The following is a 19,238-nucleotide window of genomic DNA, read 5'->3' as shown; positions in this document are numbered from 1 at the left end:
CTATAAAGTGCTTATTAAAGTACTTAATAGATGTTAGCTGCTATTATTCCCAGGCTCTCTGCCTTCTAACAATACCGGCCCATCTTTAACCCCTTGTTCTTTTCCAGATGTCACCAGGTTTCTGCTCACACTCATACCTGAATAGACTATTCCATATTCCTTTCAAGGTCTAACTCAGGTACCACCTCCTTCAGGAAGTCTTCCCTGAGAGGCAGTTCCCTTCCCCACCCCACCCCCACCCCCACTAGGTGACTGTAATTTCTCTGTCTTCACATTTCTCCCTGCAGTTTTTTTCTAGATCTCTCTCACTCTGTTCTCACATTCTGCCATGTAGTGGAAGACCTAGGTTCAAATTCTGCCTCTGATACTTACTGTCCGTGTATCCTCGGGGGCAAATTATTTAAACTCCCTGGGCTTCAGCGTCCTCTTCTGTCAAATGATGGGGTTTGTCTCCTCCAGGTCTAGACCTGTGGTCTATCGTTATTCCTGTTCATGTTAGAATATAAGCCTCTAGAGGGCAGAGACTGTATCTTATCTCATCTTGTATCTCTGGAACCTAGCATAGGGTACTGTACACAGGAGACACTAAATTGTCAAATTGAATTGGAGTTCCTGATCTGCTTATGAACCTTTCTTGGGTCTCAGTTTTCTCATCTGTAAAATGGGGGTGGTAGTAGGGGTAGTCCTGACACTCTGCCTGCCTGACAGACTTGTGGTATTCCCACCTTACCTGTAGAAACGGGAGCTATGAGTAGTTGTGTTTCTTCTGGGCCAGGTAAAGTCTAACAGATTAACACGTGTACCCTTGTCCTTTGCAGCTTCCTCCCCTCTGGAGCCTCTAGATCTAAGTGTTCCTTTGGGCCATGCAAAAGGTGGGGACCACTGGCCGGAGGGCCTCCGACACAGCCCTCATTCCACACAGGTCGAGGGGCATTACCAAATTTGCTCAGGTAGGTTGGAACCAAAATCCTCCCAGAGGATGAGGGAGATGGAGGGGCATAGGGAAGGGGCACCTGGTGACCAGATATTCCATAGCCAGTCTGGTCTGGTAAATGGGGTCTCTTGGCTTAATCCCCTGAGGGCTTTGGGAAGGGGTGGGTGGGGTGGCAGGAGGCATCCCTCAAGGAGTTTCTTACACACACACACACACACACACACACACACACACACACATATACACATACACCCTGGAATTATTACATTTTACAGACACTGAGGTTGGGGGAAGGGGTTTGTTTAGTGCCTGATACCCCAAGAATCCTCCCTGACCTCTCACAGTTCACACTGCCCCCCCCTCCCAAATGTCACTCCCTGAAGCTATTAAGTGAAAATTTCCTGTCCATGATTTCCTGAGGAATGACCTGGTGAATCAGGGGCCAGCTCCAGGACATCATCAGTGGGAACCTGCCTCCAGGACTACCTCTCACTGCAGGCTGGGGCCTGGCAAGGGGGTTAAGCTGCTGCCCCTGGCAGTGTCAGGGATGGTCCAAGGTTGATGCTAGGAGCTCTGTGGCTTGACAAAAAAACAGGGGAATAAAGGTCACTGGTTACTACAGTAATGCTGGGGTTGGGAAAAAGGATGAAGAGAAATCCTATGGAAAAGCAGACCCATGCTTCTCTGCCCTGCCCTCTGCCCGATACATGCATACAGACCTCCTCCCCTTCCCCAAGGAAGTTTAGGGACCAGGGCCACCTGAAAATCAGCCCTGCCACTTTATGTGACACCTTGGGGTGTCCTTTTCCCAGCCTGGGTGTTACTTTCCTTATCTGTGAAATTAGGGGTTTGGACCAGATGGCCTCTAGGTCACCTCACATTCTTTGGTTGGTCCTGGTCCTGCTCCTTGACCCTCCAGTGGCCAAAGCCAGAGGCACTTCTGTGGGTATAGGAGGAGAATCTCTAAGGAGGGGTGCTCTGCATGGCTCTTGTGTCTTCCTGGCCCTATTGGGTCCCCAGGGGCTTTGTTCAGGGGAGTGGGGGAAAGGAGGTTGGAAGGGCGGAGTAGGGCAGGCCTTTCCTCTGACGTGCCCTTCTCCTGTCTCCATCACAGTATGTGGGCTCCTTTATTGTAGAAGACTTGGGGCTTCAGGAAAAAGTGTGGATGGTCCAGCAGCAGCTATGGGCCTTGAAGGTAGGTTGAAAATGCCTGGGGAGGGAGGGAATTAGCATTTAGATAGGGCCTACCTACTATGTGCTAGGCCCTGTGCTAAGCTCTTTTTTCAAATGTTATCTTTCTGATCTTTACAGCCACCTTGCTGAGATAGGTTATCCCCATTTTTATGGTTGAATAAAGTGAGACACAGGTTAAATGACCTGCCCACAGTCATACAGCTAGAACCTGTCTGAGGCTAGTTTTGAACTCAGATCTTCCTGATGCCCAGGGCTCTATCCACTGTGTCACCCAGCTGTCTCTGACTAAGAGTAGGGAACTGGGGGAGAGGAGAGGCCAAGGAGGGGAAAAAATCAGGGTCACTCCCCAACCCCATTGTCTTTCTTAACTATCACCCATTCCTAGAACATAAAATGTCAGAGCTGGGAGGGCTCTTAGAACACAGAATGTCAGAGCTGGGAGGGCCTTAGAACATAGAATGTCAGAGTTGGGAGAGCCCTTAGAACACAGAATGTCAGAGCTGGGAGCTGGGAGGGCCCTTAGAATACAGGATATCAGAGCTAGAAGGGCCTTAGAACACAGAATGTCCGAGCTGGGAGGGACTTAGAACACAGAATGTCAGAGCTGGGAGGGCCTTAGAACACAGAATATCAGAGCTGGGAGGACCCTTGGAACACAGAAGGTCAGAGCTAGGAGGGGCCTCAGAATACAAAATGTCAGAAAAGGAAAATAAGTTCATCTAGTCCAATCCCTTCATTTTTACAGATGAGGGGGAAGTGATTGACCCAACATCCCACAGTGAAATCTCCAGCAGACTCAGGGCCAAGACCTGAACCCAGGTCTCCTGAATCCCATTCCAGAGCTCTGTCTGCTTCACCACACAACCCTCCTCACCCTCTTGCAGCACCCTCATGTTTGTGTGGTCCCTCAATTTGAATTGAGTCTCTAGAAGTGAGGAAGGCTTGCACGCTCACTTCTGTCTGCAGAGTGAGCCAGGGGACCTAGAGCACTCCCTCTCACCCTGGATTAAAGCCTGGGCTGTAGCCCCACTAGCTGGGGTCTCCCAGCAGGGCCCGGTCAGTCTGAGAATGGGTGAGTGATCCATTCATTAGATGAGCCTGGTTCTGAGCCACCCCCTTTCTCTCCTTCTTTGCCAGGACTGCTCCAGGAGAAGAGCTGTGATCCTAAAATTCAGTCTCCAGGGCCTCAGGATCTACAGTGCTGAGGGGGAGGTAGGTGCTCAGCTCCCTGGGTGTGGGCCACGGCTTTCCAGTCATCCCTTCCCCCACTCAGTGACTCACTGACAAGCTGGGTCCCAACTGTCTGGCCCCCACGCCCTCCCTGCCAATCACTGGCTCTCTCTAACTCTTTCCACCTCATATCTTTTCCCCTCGGGTGGTTTTTTCTCTTTCCTCTGCTGCTCACTCCTTGTCTTCCTCTCCCCTTAAATATTTTTTTCCCTAACCCTCTTTTTTAAAGGTGTCCTTTCTGTCTCAGTGACTCTGGGTGTCATACAGCGAACACCTCCTTCGGTCCTGAGCAAAGAGGCTGCCAGGCCTCCTGGTCTTGGCTTGAGGTCCCCGTGTCAGGCCCAGGCTAGTGACTCTCCAAGGTAGCTGGAACAATGGACTGAGCAGACCCCAGACCTGGCCTGCCTCCCATGACTGCTTCTCCCCAACCCATCCCCAACCAATCTTACCCTTTGATTGCCCAGGAATATTGAGGAGGATATAAGAGGCTCTTGACAGTGGGCACCGCGCACCTAGAGGGGATGGGGTGGGGGAAGAATTGGGCCTCGGGCTTCCTCACTGTGCACGGGTCTGGGTGTCACAGCTGGAGCTGGAGTATGGGGGCACGGAGAGCTAGGAAGGACCCTGATAAGGGCTCAGAGCCCCCAGCACTGGACACTGATGGTGGCAGAGGAGAGGGGTAAGGCTGAGAGGCACAAGTCCCTAGAACTCAGGGAACTGAGTCTTTGGCAGGGACAGGCTAAGAGTTACAAAGTGAATGAAAGCTGGTTCCCAGCTCTGTAACATGCGAGTCAAGGAACATTTGTTAAACACCCATCAGTGGAACAGGCTCAGAGAGGCACTGTGGAAGGAAGGAAATAAGCATTTATTAAGCACCTACTGTGTGCTAGGCGCTATTTTAAGCCCTTCACAAATATTATCTCTTTTGATCCTCACAACAACCCTTTGACATAGCTGGAGTGCTGTTATGACCCCCATTTTACAGATGGGGAAACCGAAGCGGGCAGGTGAAGTGACTTGCCCAGGGTCACGCAGCTAGGAAGTGTCTGAAGCTGGTTTTGAATTCCAGACCCAGCACTCTGTGTGCCTGCAGTGGATGTGTCTCTAGCTGGTGAAGGAGATCACAAGCTGGCTCAGGGTCGGGAAGACCTGGGTTTGAGTCCCTCGCCTTCCACCCACTGGCCGTGTGACCCCCTGCTCAGTGCCCTCACTGCTATCCGATGTGCCTTGTGTCGTGCCTGCCCTCAAGGAGTTTACAGTCATGGCTCTGATTTCAATCACATTTTAAAGTTTCTAAAGTGCCTTCCTCCCTGCACGACCCTGTGGGGTACCAGTGGTGAAAGTATTAACATGCCCATTTTACGCATGTAGAAACAGAGGTGGAGAAAGGTTAATGACTTGCCCCAGCACGAGACTAATCAGTACCAGTCTGAGCCCCCGGGAGGGTGTGGCTGTCCTGTGTGCCACCCCCAAGCTTGCTCAGATCAGCTTGGCTGCCAGAGGGTCCCCCAGGGAAATGGCAGCTTAGAACTAGCAGCTGCTGAGCCAGGATAGCATGTGTCAGCCTCCCAGGAGCTACCTCCCACCTGTGTCCCATCCCCTCCCCCAGACTCTGTTGATGGCTCATGCCCTGAAGCGGATCCTCTACTCCACCTGGTGCCCCGCTGAATGCCAGTTTGCCTTCATTTCCCGGAACCCTCGGAGCCCTGCCAGCAAGCTCTTCTGTCACTTGTTTGTGGGGAGCCAGCCTGGAGAGGTACTGGGGGCCCCAGAGAATGGGAGGGGGCCACGTCTGAGACCCTCCTGCTGCCTGTCAGTCTTTGTGGGTATTGTCGGAATGGGGGAGGCCTTCAGAGGCTCACCAAGGCTCAGTGACAGGCTGCCCTATGCAACAGCAATCATAGGGCCCACTCACAACATGAACACCGTGGCGGGGGTTGGCTCCTGGGTCCTCTGTCCTGTTCCCCTAGTACCCCAGCAGCTGCCCTTGGAAAACCTAAGACCCAAGTCTGAGACTTCCTGTTAAGTGTCAAAACGTGGGGACAAAGGCCAACTCTCCCCTCACTCAAGTGTGCTGTACCCTCTGAGCTAACTGGAACCTCAGCTCATGTAGAGCTGGCCAAGGCTAACAAAGTGCTTGCAGTCTCTTCACCCCCATTGAAGAGGCTGGAATGTTGTGTGACCAGGATCACACAACTATTAAATGTCAGAGCCAGGATTCAAACCCACATCTCCTGCCTATGTAGAGGTGGTGGGTATGCAAAGGTAAAACAGAAAGCTTCCTCTGCCCTCAATCTGTGTGGGGAGGGAGGGGGAGGATACAACATGTAAACAGACAAGTGTGGACTAGATAATGTGAGGAGGAGGGAATAAACATTAGCGGAGAGAAAGGCTTCTCTTCAGGAAGGAAAAGAGAGATAAGGAGAGGCAGGGGGAGGGCAGAAATGGAACTAGGAGTAGGGGAAGAGTACACAGGCTTGGAGGGGTGTTCTGGGCTCCCTCCCAGCTCTGACATTCCATGTTCTAAGGCCCTTCTAGCTCTGACATTCCGTGTTCTAAGGACCCTCTCAGCTCTGACATTCTGTATTCTAGGCTTTCTGAGGTTTGACACTATGTTCTAGGGTCCTTCCATTTCCACCATTCTATTCTCTAACATCCTTCCCAGCTCTGGCAGTTTATGATGTGAGGGCCCTCCCAGCTGTGATGTTCTGTGATTCTTCTCAGCTAGGATTGTACAGTACATGGAGTGAGGGGGTTTGGCAGGAGTGGAGTCAGTATTAGAGATAGTTCCCATGGGTTGAGGATCCTATGGGTGATGTACTCCAAAGAAAGCTTCTCTAGACTTACCGTTCTCCTTAGGGTCCCTAGCTGCCTTGGGGCTGTGGGTAGGAAATGGAGCTGGAAGCAGACATTGATTTGCTTCTAATCCACTCCCACCCCCATCCCCATCTCTTCTTTGCCTCCTCAGGTCCAGATCCTACATCTGCTGCTTTGCCGTTCCTTTCAGCTGGCTTACCTCTTGCAACACCCCGAGGATCAGGCCCAACCTGGGCCAGGGCCACCTGCAGAGGAGCCCCCCAAGTCGCTTCCCAGCCCCGGTGCTCCTGTTGGGATGGTCAGGGAGCCCTTTGGCCGGGATCAGGTCTCTCAAAATGTCCATGCTCTAGTGTCCTTCCGTAGGCTGCCAGCCCCAGCCGATGGCCCAGCAGGCAGCGCAGTGAGTTACTTACCTTTACCGTGAACTGGGGGGAACAGGAGAGATGGGTAGATGCCTCAGAGATGGTGGGAAACTAAGGAGAGCCTTGCCAGGCCTCCTGTCTCCAGGTCCAGGCCTCTAGAGGACCTGCCCTTCTGGCAGCTCCACAGGGGCCACCTGCCCAACTCCAGACTCAGCCCTGGGGCTCCCTATCTTAGAGGATGCAGTTGGTTCTTGGGAAGCTTGACAGGTCCTAGAGCAGGTGCTCTGGTTGCTTTTAAGAGGCAGCAAGGTATCATGGAAAGAATTTTGGTTATAGAATTAGAGGGCCTGGGTTCAAATCTCCCTTTTGTTCCTTTTACCTGGGTGACCCTGGGTATAAATCATTTCACATATCTGGGCTTCTTTCCTTCCTGGTAAAACAGGGGAGTTAAAATCTCTGGCCCATTCCCCCCTTTTTTTCTTTTAAATAGTATTTTATTTTTTCCAATTTCATGTAATACAATTTTTAACATTCATTTTTTTAATGAAAGTTTCAGCTCCAGATTTTCTCCCTCCCTCCTTTCTATCCTCCCTAATGCTGTAAGCAATTTGATATAGGTTATATATGCACAATCATGGAAAAGATATTTCCATATGAGTCATATGAAAGGCATTCCACTTTTTTCTAGGCAGTTTCAGGAAGGTTGGCTGCCTCTAGGGCTTTTTCTGGGGGAGCCCGGCCTAAGACTGGAGGGGAGGTGGGACAGACACAAAAGGGAGCCTTGACCAGCAGACATAGTAGGAGCCCAATTATTTGTGTGAGTAATTAAGGTGGGAAATAATGAGGCAAAGATTCCAGGTTGCACTCAGACCAGGGGAGTGAGCCTTCTCTGACTCTTTCTTTCTTTGCCTGAAGTTTGAGGAAAGGGAGATTCAAAGTATAATATGGGGGTGATAGGTTAGAGGGGAAGGGACAGGGTTGGCACCTGGGGATAGAGAAAGTTTCCTTAGTTTGAGGTAGTGAGTGTATTAAAGTGGATAGAAATCAGATCTGAGGTTGGGGACCGGCAGTCTCACCTGTCACTGGCTACTGTGTGACATTGGACCACCTCCTACTTCTTCTGAACCTTTATCTGAAAACTCATGGAATTGGTCCTTTCTAAGGTCCTTTCCAATTCTAAACCTCAGGCTGCAATAGAAAGAATACTGGATTCTTTACATGTGATTGAAAAAAATAAAAAAGAAAGAAAGAAAGAATACTGGGTTCTTTACATCTGATTGGAAAAAATAAAATACTTTTTATATTATAAGAAAGAAAGAATACCGTGTTCACAGCGAGAGGGCCTGAGTTCAAATCCACAGCTCTGTGTCTGTTTCCTCAACTGAAAATGCTAGGTTGCAATGTGATTGCCTCTGAGGCCTCTTGTTTCTCTAAGGTGACTTGAGCCTCTTCTAACAGGGTCAGTCATGGAGCACGTGTTGGGACAGGCCTGTGCCTTGATGCCTTCCACTGAGTCCCATGTGCTTTGACCCGTTTCTAAAGGACGTGCATGACCTGTGGCTCCTGGTTCATAGGGTTATAGACTTAGAGCTGGACAGGACCTGGACCCTGCAGGCTGATCATTGACTTAGAAAACCACAAATTAACATTACCTATGTTGTGTTGTCTCTATTTTGTTAAACATTGCCCAATTACATTGTAAGCCACAGGTCAGAGCTGGGACTTGAACCCAAGCCTTCTGACTCCAAAATCAGTAGTAAATTGGTTAGTCCCATGGGCCCCCCAATTGGGGATGTATCAGAAGAATAGTGCCCGAGGCAGGAAGGGCCACCCCCTCTGTGGGTCATCAGAACTGGGGGGGGGGCCCGCCTGCCCTCAGGGATGGCTTTTATGATGTTCGGTCTGGGATATCTCTGTCTGTGTGTCTCTGCCTTCCCCTGGTCTCACTCTGGTCCCTGTCCATAGAAGGAAATATCGGAGGCAGAAGGTCGAGGGGTCGCCCGTCACTCCCGCCTGGGGAACCCTTACTGTTCCCCAACCCTTGTGCGAAAGAAGGCAATTCGAAGCAAGGTGATCCGCTCAGGGGCTTACCGCTGCTGTACCTATGAGACCCAGCTGCAGCAATCTGCCCGGGAAGCCTGTGAGTGTGTGAGTGAGTGTGTGTGTGTGTGTGTGTGTGTGTGTGTGTGCACGCGCGCGTGCGCGTATGTGCTCTCTCTTGTGTGCATACCGTGTGCTCATGGGGGTGCGGGTGGGGATGTGGGTGTTTGGGTACAGAGAGGTGGCTTCAAGCGGGAGCCTATGGAAACCACAGGAAATAGGGTGAAGGGACAGGACAGAGGGCTGGCTGAGGGGAAGGGAGGCAGGGTGGAGCGGATTTGGAAGGGAGCCCACTGCCAAGATGTGCAGTTGGGTTTCAAGAGGGCTTTTGCTTTCCCAGCTGCATTCCTATGAACATAGAGTCCCAGAATCCCATGGTTTCAGACCTAGAAGAGAACTCAGAGACCATCAGATCCCACCCGCCCTACACTTGACCTGGGTAGAATGAGGGTTCTTAGCTCCATTTTACAGAAGAGAAAATTGAGGCTAAAATATAAAGTGCTCCAGAGTGATAGGGACTCACCCAAGTGACAGACAAAGGATTTAAGCCCAAAACACCTAATTCAAGATCTAGTGGACTTTCCATGCCCTCATGGAGTTCATAAATGGTCAGAGCTGGGGGGGCCCTTAGAACACAGGATGTCAGAGCTGGGGGGGCCCTTAGAATACAGGATGCCAGAGCTGGGACGGCCCTTAGAACACAGGATGTCAGAGCTGGGAGGGCCCTTAGAACACAGGATGTCAGAGCTGGGAGGGCCCTTAGAACACAGGATGCCAGAGCTGGGACGGCCCTTAGAACACAGGATGTCAGAGCTGGGAGGGCCCTTAGCACACAGGATGTCAGAGCTGGGAGGGCCCTTAGAACACAGGATATCAGAGCTGGGGGGGCCCTTAGAACACAGGATGGCAGGGCTGGGGGGGCCCTTAGAACACAGGATGCCTGAGTTGGGAGGGCCCTTAGAACACAGGATGGCAGAGCTAGGAGGGCCCTAGAACACAGGATGTCAGAGCTGGGAGGGCCCTTAGAACACAGGATGTCAGAGCTGGAAGGGCCCTTAGAACACAGGATGTCAGAGCTGGGGGGGCCCTTAGAACACAGGATGTCAGAGCTGGGAGGGCCCTTAGAACACAGGATGCCAGAGCTGGGACGGCCCTTAGAACACAGGATGCCTGAGTTGGGAGGGCCCTTAGAACACAGGATGCCAGAGCTGGGAGGGCTCTTAGAACACAGGATGTCAGGGCTGGGAGGGCCCTTAGAACAGAAAATGTCAGAGTTGGGGGACCCTTAGAACAGAGAATGTCAGAGATGGGAGGGCCCTTAGAGACCAAATCTAAGCCCCTCATTTTCCAGTTGACAGAGAGGGTCCTGGCAAGCAAGTGTCTATAGCAGGGTTTGAGCTAGACCTGTGACCCCAGGTCTAGACTGTGGCACAGTAGAGTGTTGGGCGCAGAGTCCAGAGCCTGTGTCGGTTCACTGACGGCTACTTATCACCTGTTTACATCTCATCTATAAAATGGGTTCCCAGGGCTGTCCTGAGGTTCCAGTGCGGGAGTGGGGTAAAACACTTTCTAAATCACTGTAGACAGGGAAGCTCTTGTTAACACATGTGTCACAAATACCGCAGTTCCCAGTGCCTGGGAGAGCTGGGCCCAGGGGGCCAGTGGCCTGGTTTGCCTGGTGGAGAGCGAGGGAAGCCTGACGGAGAATATCTGGGCCTTCGCTGGCCTCTCTAGGTGAGTCCCTAGTATTTCTCTCACACACTTTTGTGATGCAATTTAAAGCAGAGGACCTGGCACTGTCACAAGGTGGCTTCGAGCTCGGGGCAGGTTCTTCCCAGAGGGGACCCCAGGCTCTAGTTTGGGCCTGGGGATAGGCCAGGCCACTCCGGGAGCATCTCCCCATTTTTGGGCAATGCAGCTGGTGAGCTGGCCTCTGTCCAAGGAGTCACAAAAGAGTGCTACCTGAGGCCTGCTACTCACCCAGTGCACCTTCTGCCCCAGGGTCCGGGCACTCTCCCTGCTCCGAAGAGATGTCCTGGGGGCCTTTCTGCTGTGGCCTGAGCCTGGACCCAGTGGCCAGTGGTGCCTGTCAGTGAAGACACAGTGTGGCGTGGTCCCCCATCAGGTCTTCAGGACCCACTTGGGCAAGTTCAGTGTGGAGGTAAGTGCTTGGCGTCTGACGCCCCCTGCCCTTACTCATCCCTCCCTCCACCCCCAACCTCTCCTCTGTTCACATCCCTTGGAACACTTCAAGGTCCATGGAAATCTGGGGTTGTGAGGCTCAGGACACCTGTGCTGGAGAGTGTCTGTATTAGGAGGCTCCTGTAGGTTTCAGGAAAAAAGGAAGGAAGGAAGAATGGGAGGGAGGGAGGGAAGAAGAGAGGAAGAAAGGAAGAGGGAAAGAAGGGAGGGAGAGGGAAGGGAAAAAGAAGAAAGGAAGGGAATTAAAGAGGGGAGGAAGGAAGGAGGGGAGGGAGGAAAGAAGGAAAAGAGGGAAAAAGGAGGGAGAAAGGAAGGGAAGAAGGAAGGGAAGGGAAGGAAGGATGTGAGGGAAGAAAGTGGGAAAGGAAGAATGGAGGAATAGAGGGCAGGAAGGAGAAAGTGAAAGAGGGAAGGGAAGGAAGAAAGTGGAAAAAGAGAGGGAGGGAGGAAGAGAGGAAGAAAAGAAGGAGGAAGGAAAGAGAGAAGGGAGAAACGAAAGAAGGAAGGTAGGGACAGAGGGAGGGAGAGGAGGGAAGCAGGAAAGGAGAGAGAGAGGTTCAATGAAGGAAGGAAGGACTAATTTATGAGGTGCCAACCACTATGCTAAGCATTGGCAATACAAACCCAGAAGTGAGCAGGTGCACGCCCTCGAGGGGCTTCCACTCCATTAGTGGACAGTGACCAGACAGGAGTGTTTGGTCTGGGCAGTCAGAGGGCCAGTGAGTGGAGCCTTCTGGGAAGTGGATTAACACCTTTAGAGAAGCACACAGAGGAAAGCCCTTGGGAAACCTGAAAACAGGAGAGAAATGTGACCCTGGATGTTGGTTTGAACCCTCTCCAAGTGAGCTTTCCCTCATTTGCACCCGATGATAATGCTTACACCAGGACTGACATCAACTGACATAGCAGGGCTCTCATGAGGATAGTCGGTCAGCAGGCACTTATTACATGCTCATTCTGTTCAGGGCACTGGGTTAAGCTCTGACGTTATGAAAGAAAGGCAGAAACACAGCCCCTTCCCTCGATGCCTGTGGGTAGCTGGGTGAACACAGCTCGGGCTGGGAGTCAGGAAGGCCTGAGTTTAAATCCAGCCTCAGAGGCTTCCTGGATGTGTGACTAAGGGTAAGTCACTTACTCTCTCCTGCCTGTGTCCTCCGCTGTAAAATGAGACAATAAAATAGCACCTATCTCTCAGGTTTGCTGGGAGGCTCACGCTCAAATGAGAAAATATTTGTAAAGCACTTAGCATAGTGCCTGGCACATAGTAGGTGTGACAGCCATGCTTGTTCCCTCCCCTCGCCCCTTGTAAAGCATGGTACACAGTAGGCACTTAATAAATGCTTGCTTCCTTTCCTTCATCAAGGAGCTCATATGCAAATGGGGAGTTCACATTCTAATGGAGGAGAAAACAACCTAAGAATAACTAACATTTAACTTTGATATCTTTTAAATCGAATACTTTAATGACTAACATTTGTAAAGAGATTTAAGGCTCACTAAGTGCTTTAAATATCATCTCATTTGATCCACAACAACCCTGTGGGACAGGTGCTGTTTTATCCCCATTTTAAAGATGAACAAACAGGCTGAGGGGGGCTGTGTGATCTTCCAAGGGTCATGTCCCCAGCCCTCTGAGTCAGGATTTGAATTCAGGTCTTCCTGACTCCAATCCAGCATTCTAGCCACTGGGCTGTCTCAGTTATGGGAGTAACTATGCACAGTTATCCTTTCCACATAGTGATTTTCCCCATCTCAGCATCTGAAATTAAATGGGAATTTTGGGGGAGTTTTGTGGAAGCTGCAGACAACACAGAAGAAGTTTAGAGACTCAGAAATGCATAAAATATATGCATAGTATTGTATAATATCAACATATTTGAACTTTTAATGCCATAATAACTCAGACTATTTCTCTGGTATGAAGGCAGTGGTGCAGTTTTGCGCACCACTCCCCTAACTCTGTAATTTTATGCGGTTTTGCGCACCACTCCCCTAACTCTGTAATTTGGATGTGATAACTGTACATACGAGATATAGACAATGTAAATTGAAGAGAATCTCAGCGGGGAAGGGTCTAGCAGGAGAATGACCAGAGAAGCCCCCCACCCCACTTTACGGTGTGGAAATGGGGACAAAATTCGGGCTCCAACATCTCTAAGCTGTGTGACCCGAGGTACGTACTTAGCTTCTCTGGGGACATTTTCTTTCCTATAAAATGAAAGAGTGGGACTAGATAGATAGGTGCTTCATGAGGTCCCTTCCCCCTCAAAATCAGTGCATCTAATTATCGTGTGTCCCAAACTCAGGGCTGAGCCCATCAGTCCAGCAGTGCAGGGGTGGGAGGAGGCGGCTGGAGCTTTGGGAACTGAGAATGACTGTCTTTTTCCTGTGCCCTCCATCAGCATCTGCCCACAGAGTTCCCCAGCCTGGAAGCCTTGGTGGAGCACCACTCAGGAGCTGAACGTAGCCTTTTTTGTCCACTGGACATGGGACGTCTGAACCCCTGCTATGAGGCACAGGACTGTGGGCCCGGCCGACCTACGTGGCCCCGTAGCCACCCCAAGCATGAGCCCCGGCAGCAAGAACTGGGTTAAGGCCACCTTTGCATTCCCTGATGCCCCAGCACTCAAAGTGTGTGTGTGTGTGTGTGTGTGTGTGTGTGTGTGTGTGTATGTGTGTGTGTGTGTGTACTCTCGGGTCTTCCCAGTTGGAGCATCTCTTCCCTTGGCTCAAGGACCATAGCCCAAGTGGGGAATTACCCTTGTTGGTAATCATCAGCATGGGAACTGCTGGTATCTCTGCTCCCTGCTCCACCCCGCCCCCCCCCAAACATACACCAAGCAGCTCTGGTCCTCAGAAATGGCCTGGACGGAAGAGAAACTCCAGTCTTCCCTTGACTTGCTGTGTCATGGCCAAGGAGATGGTTGCTTAGCTTGGCTGGGACGGCTGCCTCTAGATGCCCTCAAAAGCTTTTCCCTTCAGTGCCCCTGGCTGATTGGGCTCAGAGTGTGGCTCTATCCTGGATGGGCTCCCCCCACACTCTTTTTCAAGCTTTCTTATGGACACCTACTTTTATTTGGAAGATCCCTTGATGGTGGGGGAGGCCTCCAAGCATAGTAACTGAAAAAGACTTGGGTTTGAGCCTCTGGTCTGCCTCTTCTTAACTCTCTGACCTTCAACAAATTATTCTTTTCTCTGGACTCTCCTCTGTAAAGTAAAGGGAGGGAGTGTGGTGTAGTGGATAGAGCACTGGGCCTGGGGTCAGAAGACCTGAATTTAAATCCTGCTTCACATACTTACTAGCTGTGTGACCCTGGATAAGTCACTTCTGTCTGCCTCAGTTTCCTCATCTATAAAATGAGGGGATTGGACTCAATGACCTAGCTCTAAATTTATGATCTATGATAAAGAGATTGGACCATTTGGTCGCTGATGCCCTCTGATTCTGAGCTCCTTTCTGCTAGTCCCTGTATCTAGGGTTAGAGGTGCTACAAGGGAAGTCCCACTGATCTGGGATTATTAAGTCCTTGATTGAAGCAGTCAGAAAGGCTGCAACAGGCCCAGGGGAAGGGAAGGTGGAAGGGCTGGTTTGGTCTTCAGATGCCAGATGTCTTCAGAAGCTGAGGCTTCTTTATTTTTTGCAAAGTCCCCAAGATTAAGGTATGAGGGGCATGGGGAAGGCTGCTGCAGAAACACTGGGTGGGCAATCATCTCTTCCCCCTTCTATGTTCATATCAGTGTAGGTGCAGCCATGCCCAGGCCAGGCGCATCTGCAATGTCACTCACTGCACCAAACAGTATGACCACAGGCTTTAGAGTTGGAGGGAACCTTCCAGACCTTCTAGTCTAGCTCTCTCATTTTAAGGACAGGGAAGCTCAGGGGAAAAGGGGAAGGTGATTAACCCAAGGTCATGTAGTCAGTAGCTGAACCAAAACTTTGGCATCAGGTCTGGGTAACTTGAAAAAGGTAGGGAGTGAATTCATTGGTCTCTAGAATTTGAGGTTTACCAGGTGCTTTCTTTAAAAACAATCCCCCACCCCTAAAGATGGGACCTGAAGGATCTTATCCCCTTCTTTTAACAGATAGGGAAACTGAGGACCCACAAAGTGACTTGCTCAGGGTTAGGCAGCTAGGAAGTGTAAGAAATGGGATTTGAATATATTTGATGAATCCACACATCTCCAGATTCTCAGTCCCCACCCTGTTTCTCTCTCTCTCTCTCTCTCTCTCTCTCCCTCTCTCCCTCTCCCTCTCCCGCTCCCCCTCCCTCCTCCCCTGCTATCTGTACCTCTTCTCACTCTCCCTTCTCCCTCTCCATATCTCTTTTTCTCTGTCTCTCTGACTCTCCCATTCTCCCAAGCAGTTTGAAATATAGTGGATAGGCCTCTTGATTTAACAATCATGAATCCCAAGTAGAAATCCTGCCTTAAACACTGTGTGACTCTGGGCAAGTCACTTAACATCTCTGGCCTCAGTTTCCTTATATATAGAATGAAATGGCAGAACTCCACCGCTAGGGTTCCTTCCAGGTCTAAATCTACAAGCCTTTGCTCTCCCTTTGGCCAGCTAGAGCCAAGGGTGAAATAGGACCTCCAGAATTATAGGGAAGGACAGCTGAGACCCCTCCATAGCAGTTGGGCAAGAGCCACTGAGAAGGTGAAGGAATATGGAGTGTGAGTGGGCCAGACTGTGGCCTCAAGGGATCTTGGGTAATCTATGTTAGAGACCCCTGCTTTCAAGTATGAGAAGTGGTGTCATTGAAAGAGGTTTATTAGATTTGTACTGCTGGACCTCAGAGGGGTGAGCCAGGAACAAAGGATAGAAATCACTGAGAGGCAGATTTCAGAACTTCCTAACACTTGGAGCTGTCCATGAGTGGGATAGGCTGTTGGGCAAGGCAGTGAGCTCCGCATCACTTTTATGTCTGCTTGTCAGAGATGCCTGATGTGAGCTCAGAATAGATGGCCTTAGGCTTCCCATGCTCAGGTTCTGGGTTAGGTTAAACAATGCAAGCATCCCTCCTTTTAAATAGGCATGATGGGATCTTTCAGACTTAATTGTGAAAAACATTCATCTTCAATATGCTGAATTCTCAGAGGTCCCCCTGGCTTGTGCATGGAAGGCATCAGATCTCCTGTGTATCTCCCCCACCCCCAAACCAGGCACAGAGTATTGGGTTCCATGGATTCTCAGACCAAGGGACTCAAAGTGGGAAGCATGCCACTCAGTCACGGTGTGACCTTGGCCATATTTCCTTTCTATGGGACTCAGTTTCCTTATCTGTCAAATGAAGGGCTAAGATGAGAAGATTTCTTCTGATTTTCATCATGACAGTTGAGTTTGAACTTGAAAGAGTAGCTGATGGCTCCTATGTAGCAGGACCCCGGGGCAGGGAGCTTCCAAGGCTAATTCCTCTCCAGCTTTCTTTTGGGGGACTTTTCTGAAAGGAAGGGTCGTGGGTTAGACCAGGGGTGGGGATGCCTCGAGGCCACAGGTTCGACTGTACTAAATTCTGTGACCGGGGTGGGGGTGGGGAAGGAGGGGCAGGAAAAGCACGATTATCAGTGAAAACATTTCTCTGACTTAACGAAGATGAATGGGGGAAATAGGATTGACTTTCTATGTCTCTGACGGAATCCATTTATTTCATCAAGTGAAGAATACTTGGTAGCTGGACACAGCCCTAGTCCTGGATCCCGGTGTCAAAGTTTCCCCCTGTTGTGACATGAGCCCTGATGGCTCCCAGACGTAACAAGAGTGGGCCAGTATCGGATTATTAAAAAAAAAAAACACTATGGAGCAAATAGTGCAAAGACGGTTTCAAGAGCCAACGTTCACCCCACGTAGAACAACTTTTCCCGAGCACTTTAACATTCATTCAACGAATATTATTAAGCGCCTACTACGCGCGAAGGCACCAGGCACCTGCCCTGTTTGCATATCAACCACGAATGTACAACTAAGACGAGCCTAATTGTCCATTACTGTGTGAACTTCCTGGGAATAAAACCCCAGGTTTCTTAAAAAAAAGAAATGTCGGACCTTTCACCAATTTGGGGACTTTTCTTGTGGGCCGCCTCTTCTTTAGCCGAGTTGGGCTCATCTTTGGTCTCAGGTCCCCAGCCCCCAGACTCTTTTGCCTGAAGCCCGATGGGCCTGGAACCTGTCTGCGGCATTACTACCCCTCCCCCCTCCCCCTCTCTCCCTGCGCTGGCCAGGCTCAGGGGTCAGGCTCTGCTGAGGGGGTTAAGGAGAGGATTGCCTCCTCTGAAACAATTTACCTTTCAATAGTCCGACTTGCCTGTCTTTTAAAGGGAAACCCGGTCTGGGTAGGCGCTACTTTCGCTTCCTTTAGTAAAGAGTAGGGTTGGGGAGAAGGGAGAGGGAGGTGGGGTCTCTTTCCCTGTTCTCTCTTACTCAAGGGTGTTTTACTTTAAAGCACTTATGTATCTCTTCCCGCATCCCTAACTCATCCCTAAATCGTGCCTGCATCTTCTAGCGTCTAACCGTCCCTCTTTCCCTGGATCTCCCTCTCTAGCTTAATAGATGTTTCTAAAATGTATCTAGCCCGGGTCTCCAACTCGCGGGTGTCCGTCCCTCCCTCTCCGCTTCATCAGAGCCTCTAAAGCACCCGAGGATCGATCGCTCAGGGTGTCCGTCAAACCTACCGCTGTCGTCTGTCGCCTGTCTGAGAATCCCTGAGCCCCGTCTCTCCCTGGATCGACCCCCCACGGGGTGAAAGGGTGGCTGGGGCAGGGCTGCTCGGCGCGGGGGGCCAGAGAGGAACACCTGCTGGACGTGCCTTTTGATGGGCCGCAGCAGAGGCTTGGAACCTCCAGGCCTCCCCCGGGGTCGCCGCCTGTGACGCCAGAGCCGGTCGCTAGGCAGCCGCGAACGCCGCGACAGGCGGGAGGCAGGGGCGGCTCCCGGGCTTGGGTCCCTGCGGCGGCGGCGCCTGCAGCGCGGTGCCCCCTCCCCCCTCCCCCCCCCGGCCCAGCCACAGGGACTGGAGAGCCGGGGCGGAGGAGGAGAAGCAGGCACCGGCCTCGGCCCCCCACCTCCCACGCGCGAGCGCGCCGGGGTCACCCGGGAGGCTCCGCCCGTCCGGGAGCCCCCTTCCCCCTCCCCCCCACCCCGTCTAGGCCCCGTTACTGGACGCTGCACCACCTCTAGACCCCACCCCTTCCCATCCAGGAGCGGGGCTCCCCTCCCCTCGACCCACTGAACATTCATTGCCCACCCCTCCAGGCCCTGGCACCTGGCCCTCGCTAGGAGGCCGGAGTCAGCCACCCACCTCCCTCCTTAGACCCCTGCGCTGCCCCCAGGCTCTGCACCCACCCTGAGGAGCCAGGAGGCACCTCGTCTCCCCTGGGCCCTGTGCCCAACCCCGAGGGGTAGGATCCCCCCGCTGGACCCCCAGGTCTAAGCCACTCCTGCACCGGCCCTGAGGAGAGGGGCTAAGCGGTCCCTCTTTTCCCAGCCCATCCCCGCACCCCAACTCGTCCAAGGAGCCAGCCCTTCACCCCTCACCACCCCCAGGCTAAGCCCCGCCCAGTCCTGTGGAAGCCCCGCCCACAGACCTCCGCACAGGTCCCAAGTCCCCCTCGGGCCCCGCGCCCATCCAGAGTGAAGGGGTGCCCCCCACCCCGGGCCAAGTCTGCCCCGCCCCGGCCCCCCGGTCAGGTAGCCTGGGCCCCAGGTCCGGCCCCGCCCCTGCCCTGCCCCGCCCAGCCCAGTAGGCCCCCCAGCTTGGGCCTGCGGCCCGGGCCAGGCCCCCGGGCCCCCCGCCGCGGCGGCAGCATGGCCTCGGAGTCGGTGAAAGTGGTGGTTCGTTGTCGGCCCATGAACCAGCGGGAGAAAGAGCTGAACTGCCAGTCCGTGGTGACAGTGGACTGCGCCCGCGGTCAGTGCTTCATCCAGAACCCGGGCGCTGCGGACGAGCCGCCCAAGCAGTTCACCTTCGACGGCGCCTATTACCTGGAGCACTACACCGAGCAGATCTACAACGAGATCGCCTACCCCCTGGTGGAGGTGAGGGAGGGGCAGGGGCCGAGGGAGGCCGGGGAAGGACCTAGCACGGACCGGGCCCCGTCCAGGGCCCAGCCCCCAGCCCCGCGCCTTCCCTCCCCATTCTAGCCAATGCGACGTGCGCCCAACCCCGGGGAGAGCAGTCGTTACATTCGAGGAGTTTACATTCCATCCGGCGAGGGCGGTGGTCCAGAGGCCGGGCCCTGCTTAGCTTCTCTTCCCCATCCAAGAAAGCCGGGACTCCCCTTTTAACTGGGATTCAATCTTCACGGCTCACTCCCCACGCCCAATTCTGGTCTGCAGCCGCCCCTAGCTTCCCTCTGCTCAGGACCCTAGACCGGCAGCCCTACCCTGCCAACCTCCTGCCTTC

The 19,238-nt window shown here is 52.5% G+C and overlaps 2 protein-coding genes across 2 annotated transcripts in view; both read left to right on the top strand.

The window, feature by feature from the left end:
* Positions 1-863: 863 nt before the first annotated feature.
* SH2D5 (SH2 domain containing 5) lies at positions 864-13,433 on the top strand. Its single transcript, XM_036742727.1, has 10 exons — positions 864-950; positions 2,049-2,129; positions 3,266-3,340; positions 4,968-5,114; positions 5,522-5,623; positions 6,327-6,575; positions 8,503-8,677; positions 10,263-10,371; positions 10,639-10,798; positions 13,242-13,433. Exons 1-10 carry the CDS (start codon positions 864-866, stop codon positions 13,431-13,433), a joined length of 1,377 nt encoding a protein of 458 aa, XP_036598622.1.
* A 5,207-nt stretch (positions 13,434-18,640) lies between these two features.
* KIF17 (kinesin family member 17) overlaps positions 18,641-19,238 on the top strand; it is a 62,361-nt gene continuing 61,763 nt past the window's right edge. Inside the window, exon 1 of the mRNA XM_036743136.1 lies at positions 18,641-18,871. Coding sequence (XP_036599031.1) covers positions 18,641-18,871 — 231 coding nt within the window. The remainder of the gene's footprint in view (positions 18,872-19,238) is intronic.

Source organism: Trichosurus vulpecula, chromosome 2 (genome assembly GCF_011100635.1).
Source record: "Trichosurus vulpecula isolate mTriVul1 chromosome 2, mTriVul1.pri, whole genome shotgun sequence".
Lineage (NCBI taxonomy): Eukaryota > Metazoa > Chordata > Mammalia > Diprotodontia > Phalangeridae > Trichosurus > Trichosurus vulpecula.
Note: the sequence above shows the minus strand (reverse complement) of the source record. Positions and strands in the feature narration are given on the sequence as shown.

Coding starts and splice junctions, on each gene's coding strand:
- SH2D5 (XM_036742727.1), top strand. CDS start 864: ATGCAAAAGGTGGGGACCACTGGCCGGAGGGCCTCCGACACAGCCCTC. Junction 2,130..3,265: donor AGCAGCTATGGGCCTTGAAG/GTAGGTTGAAAA, acceptor CTTCTTTGCCAG/GACTGCTCCAGGAGAAGAGC. Junction 6,576..8,502: donor ATGGCCCAGCAGGCAGCGCA/GTGAGTTACTTA, acceptor CCCTGTCCATAG/AAGGAAATATCGGAGGCAGA.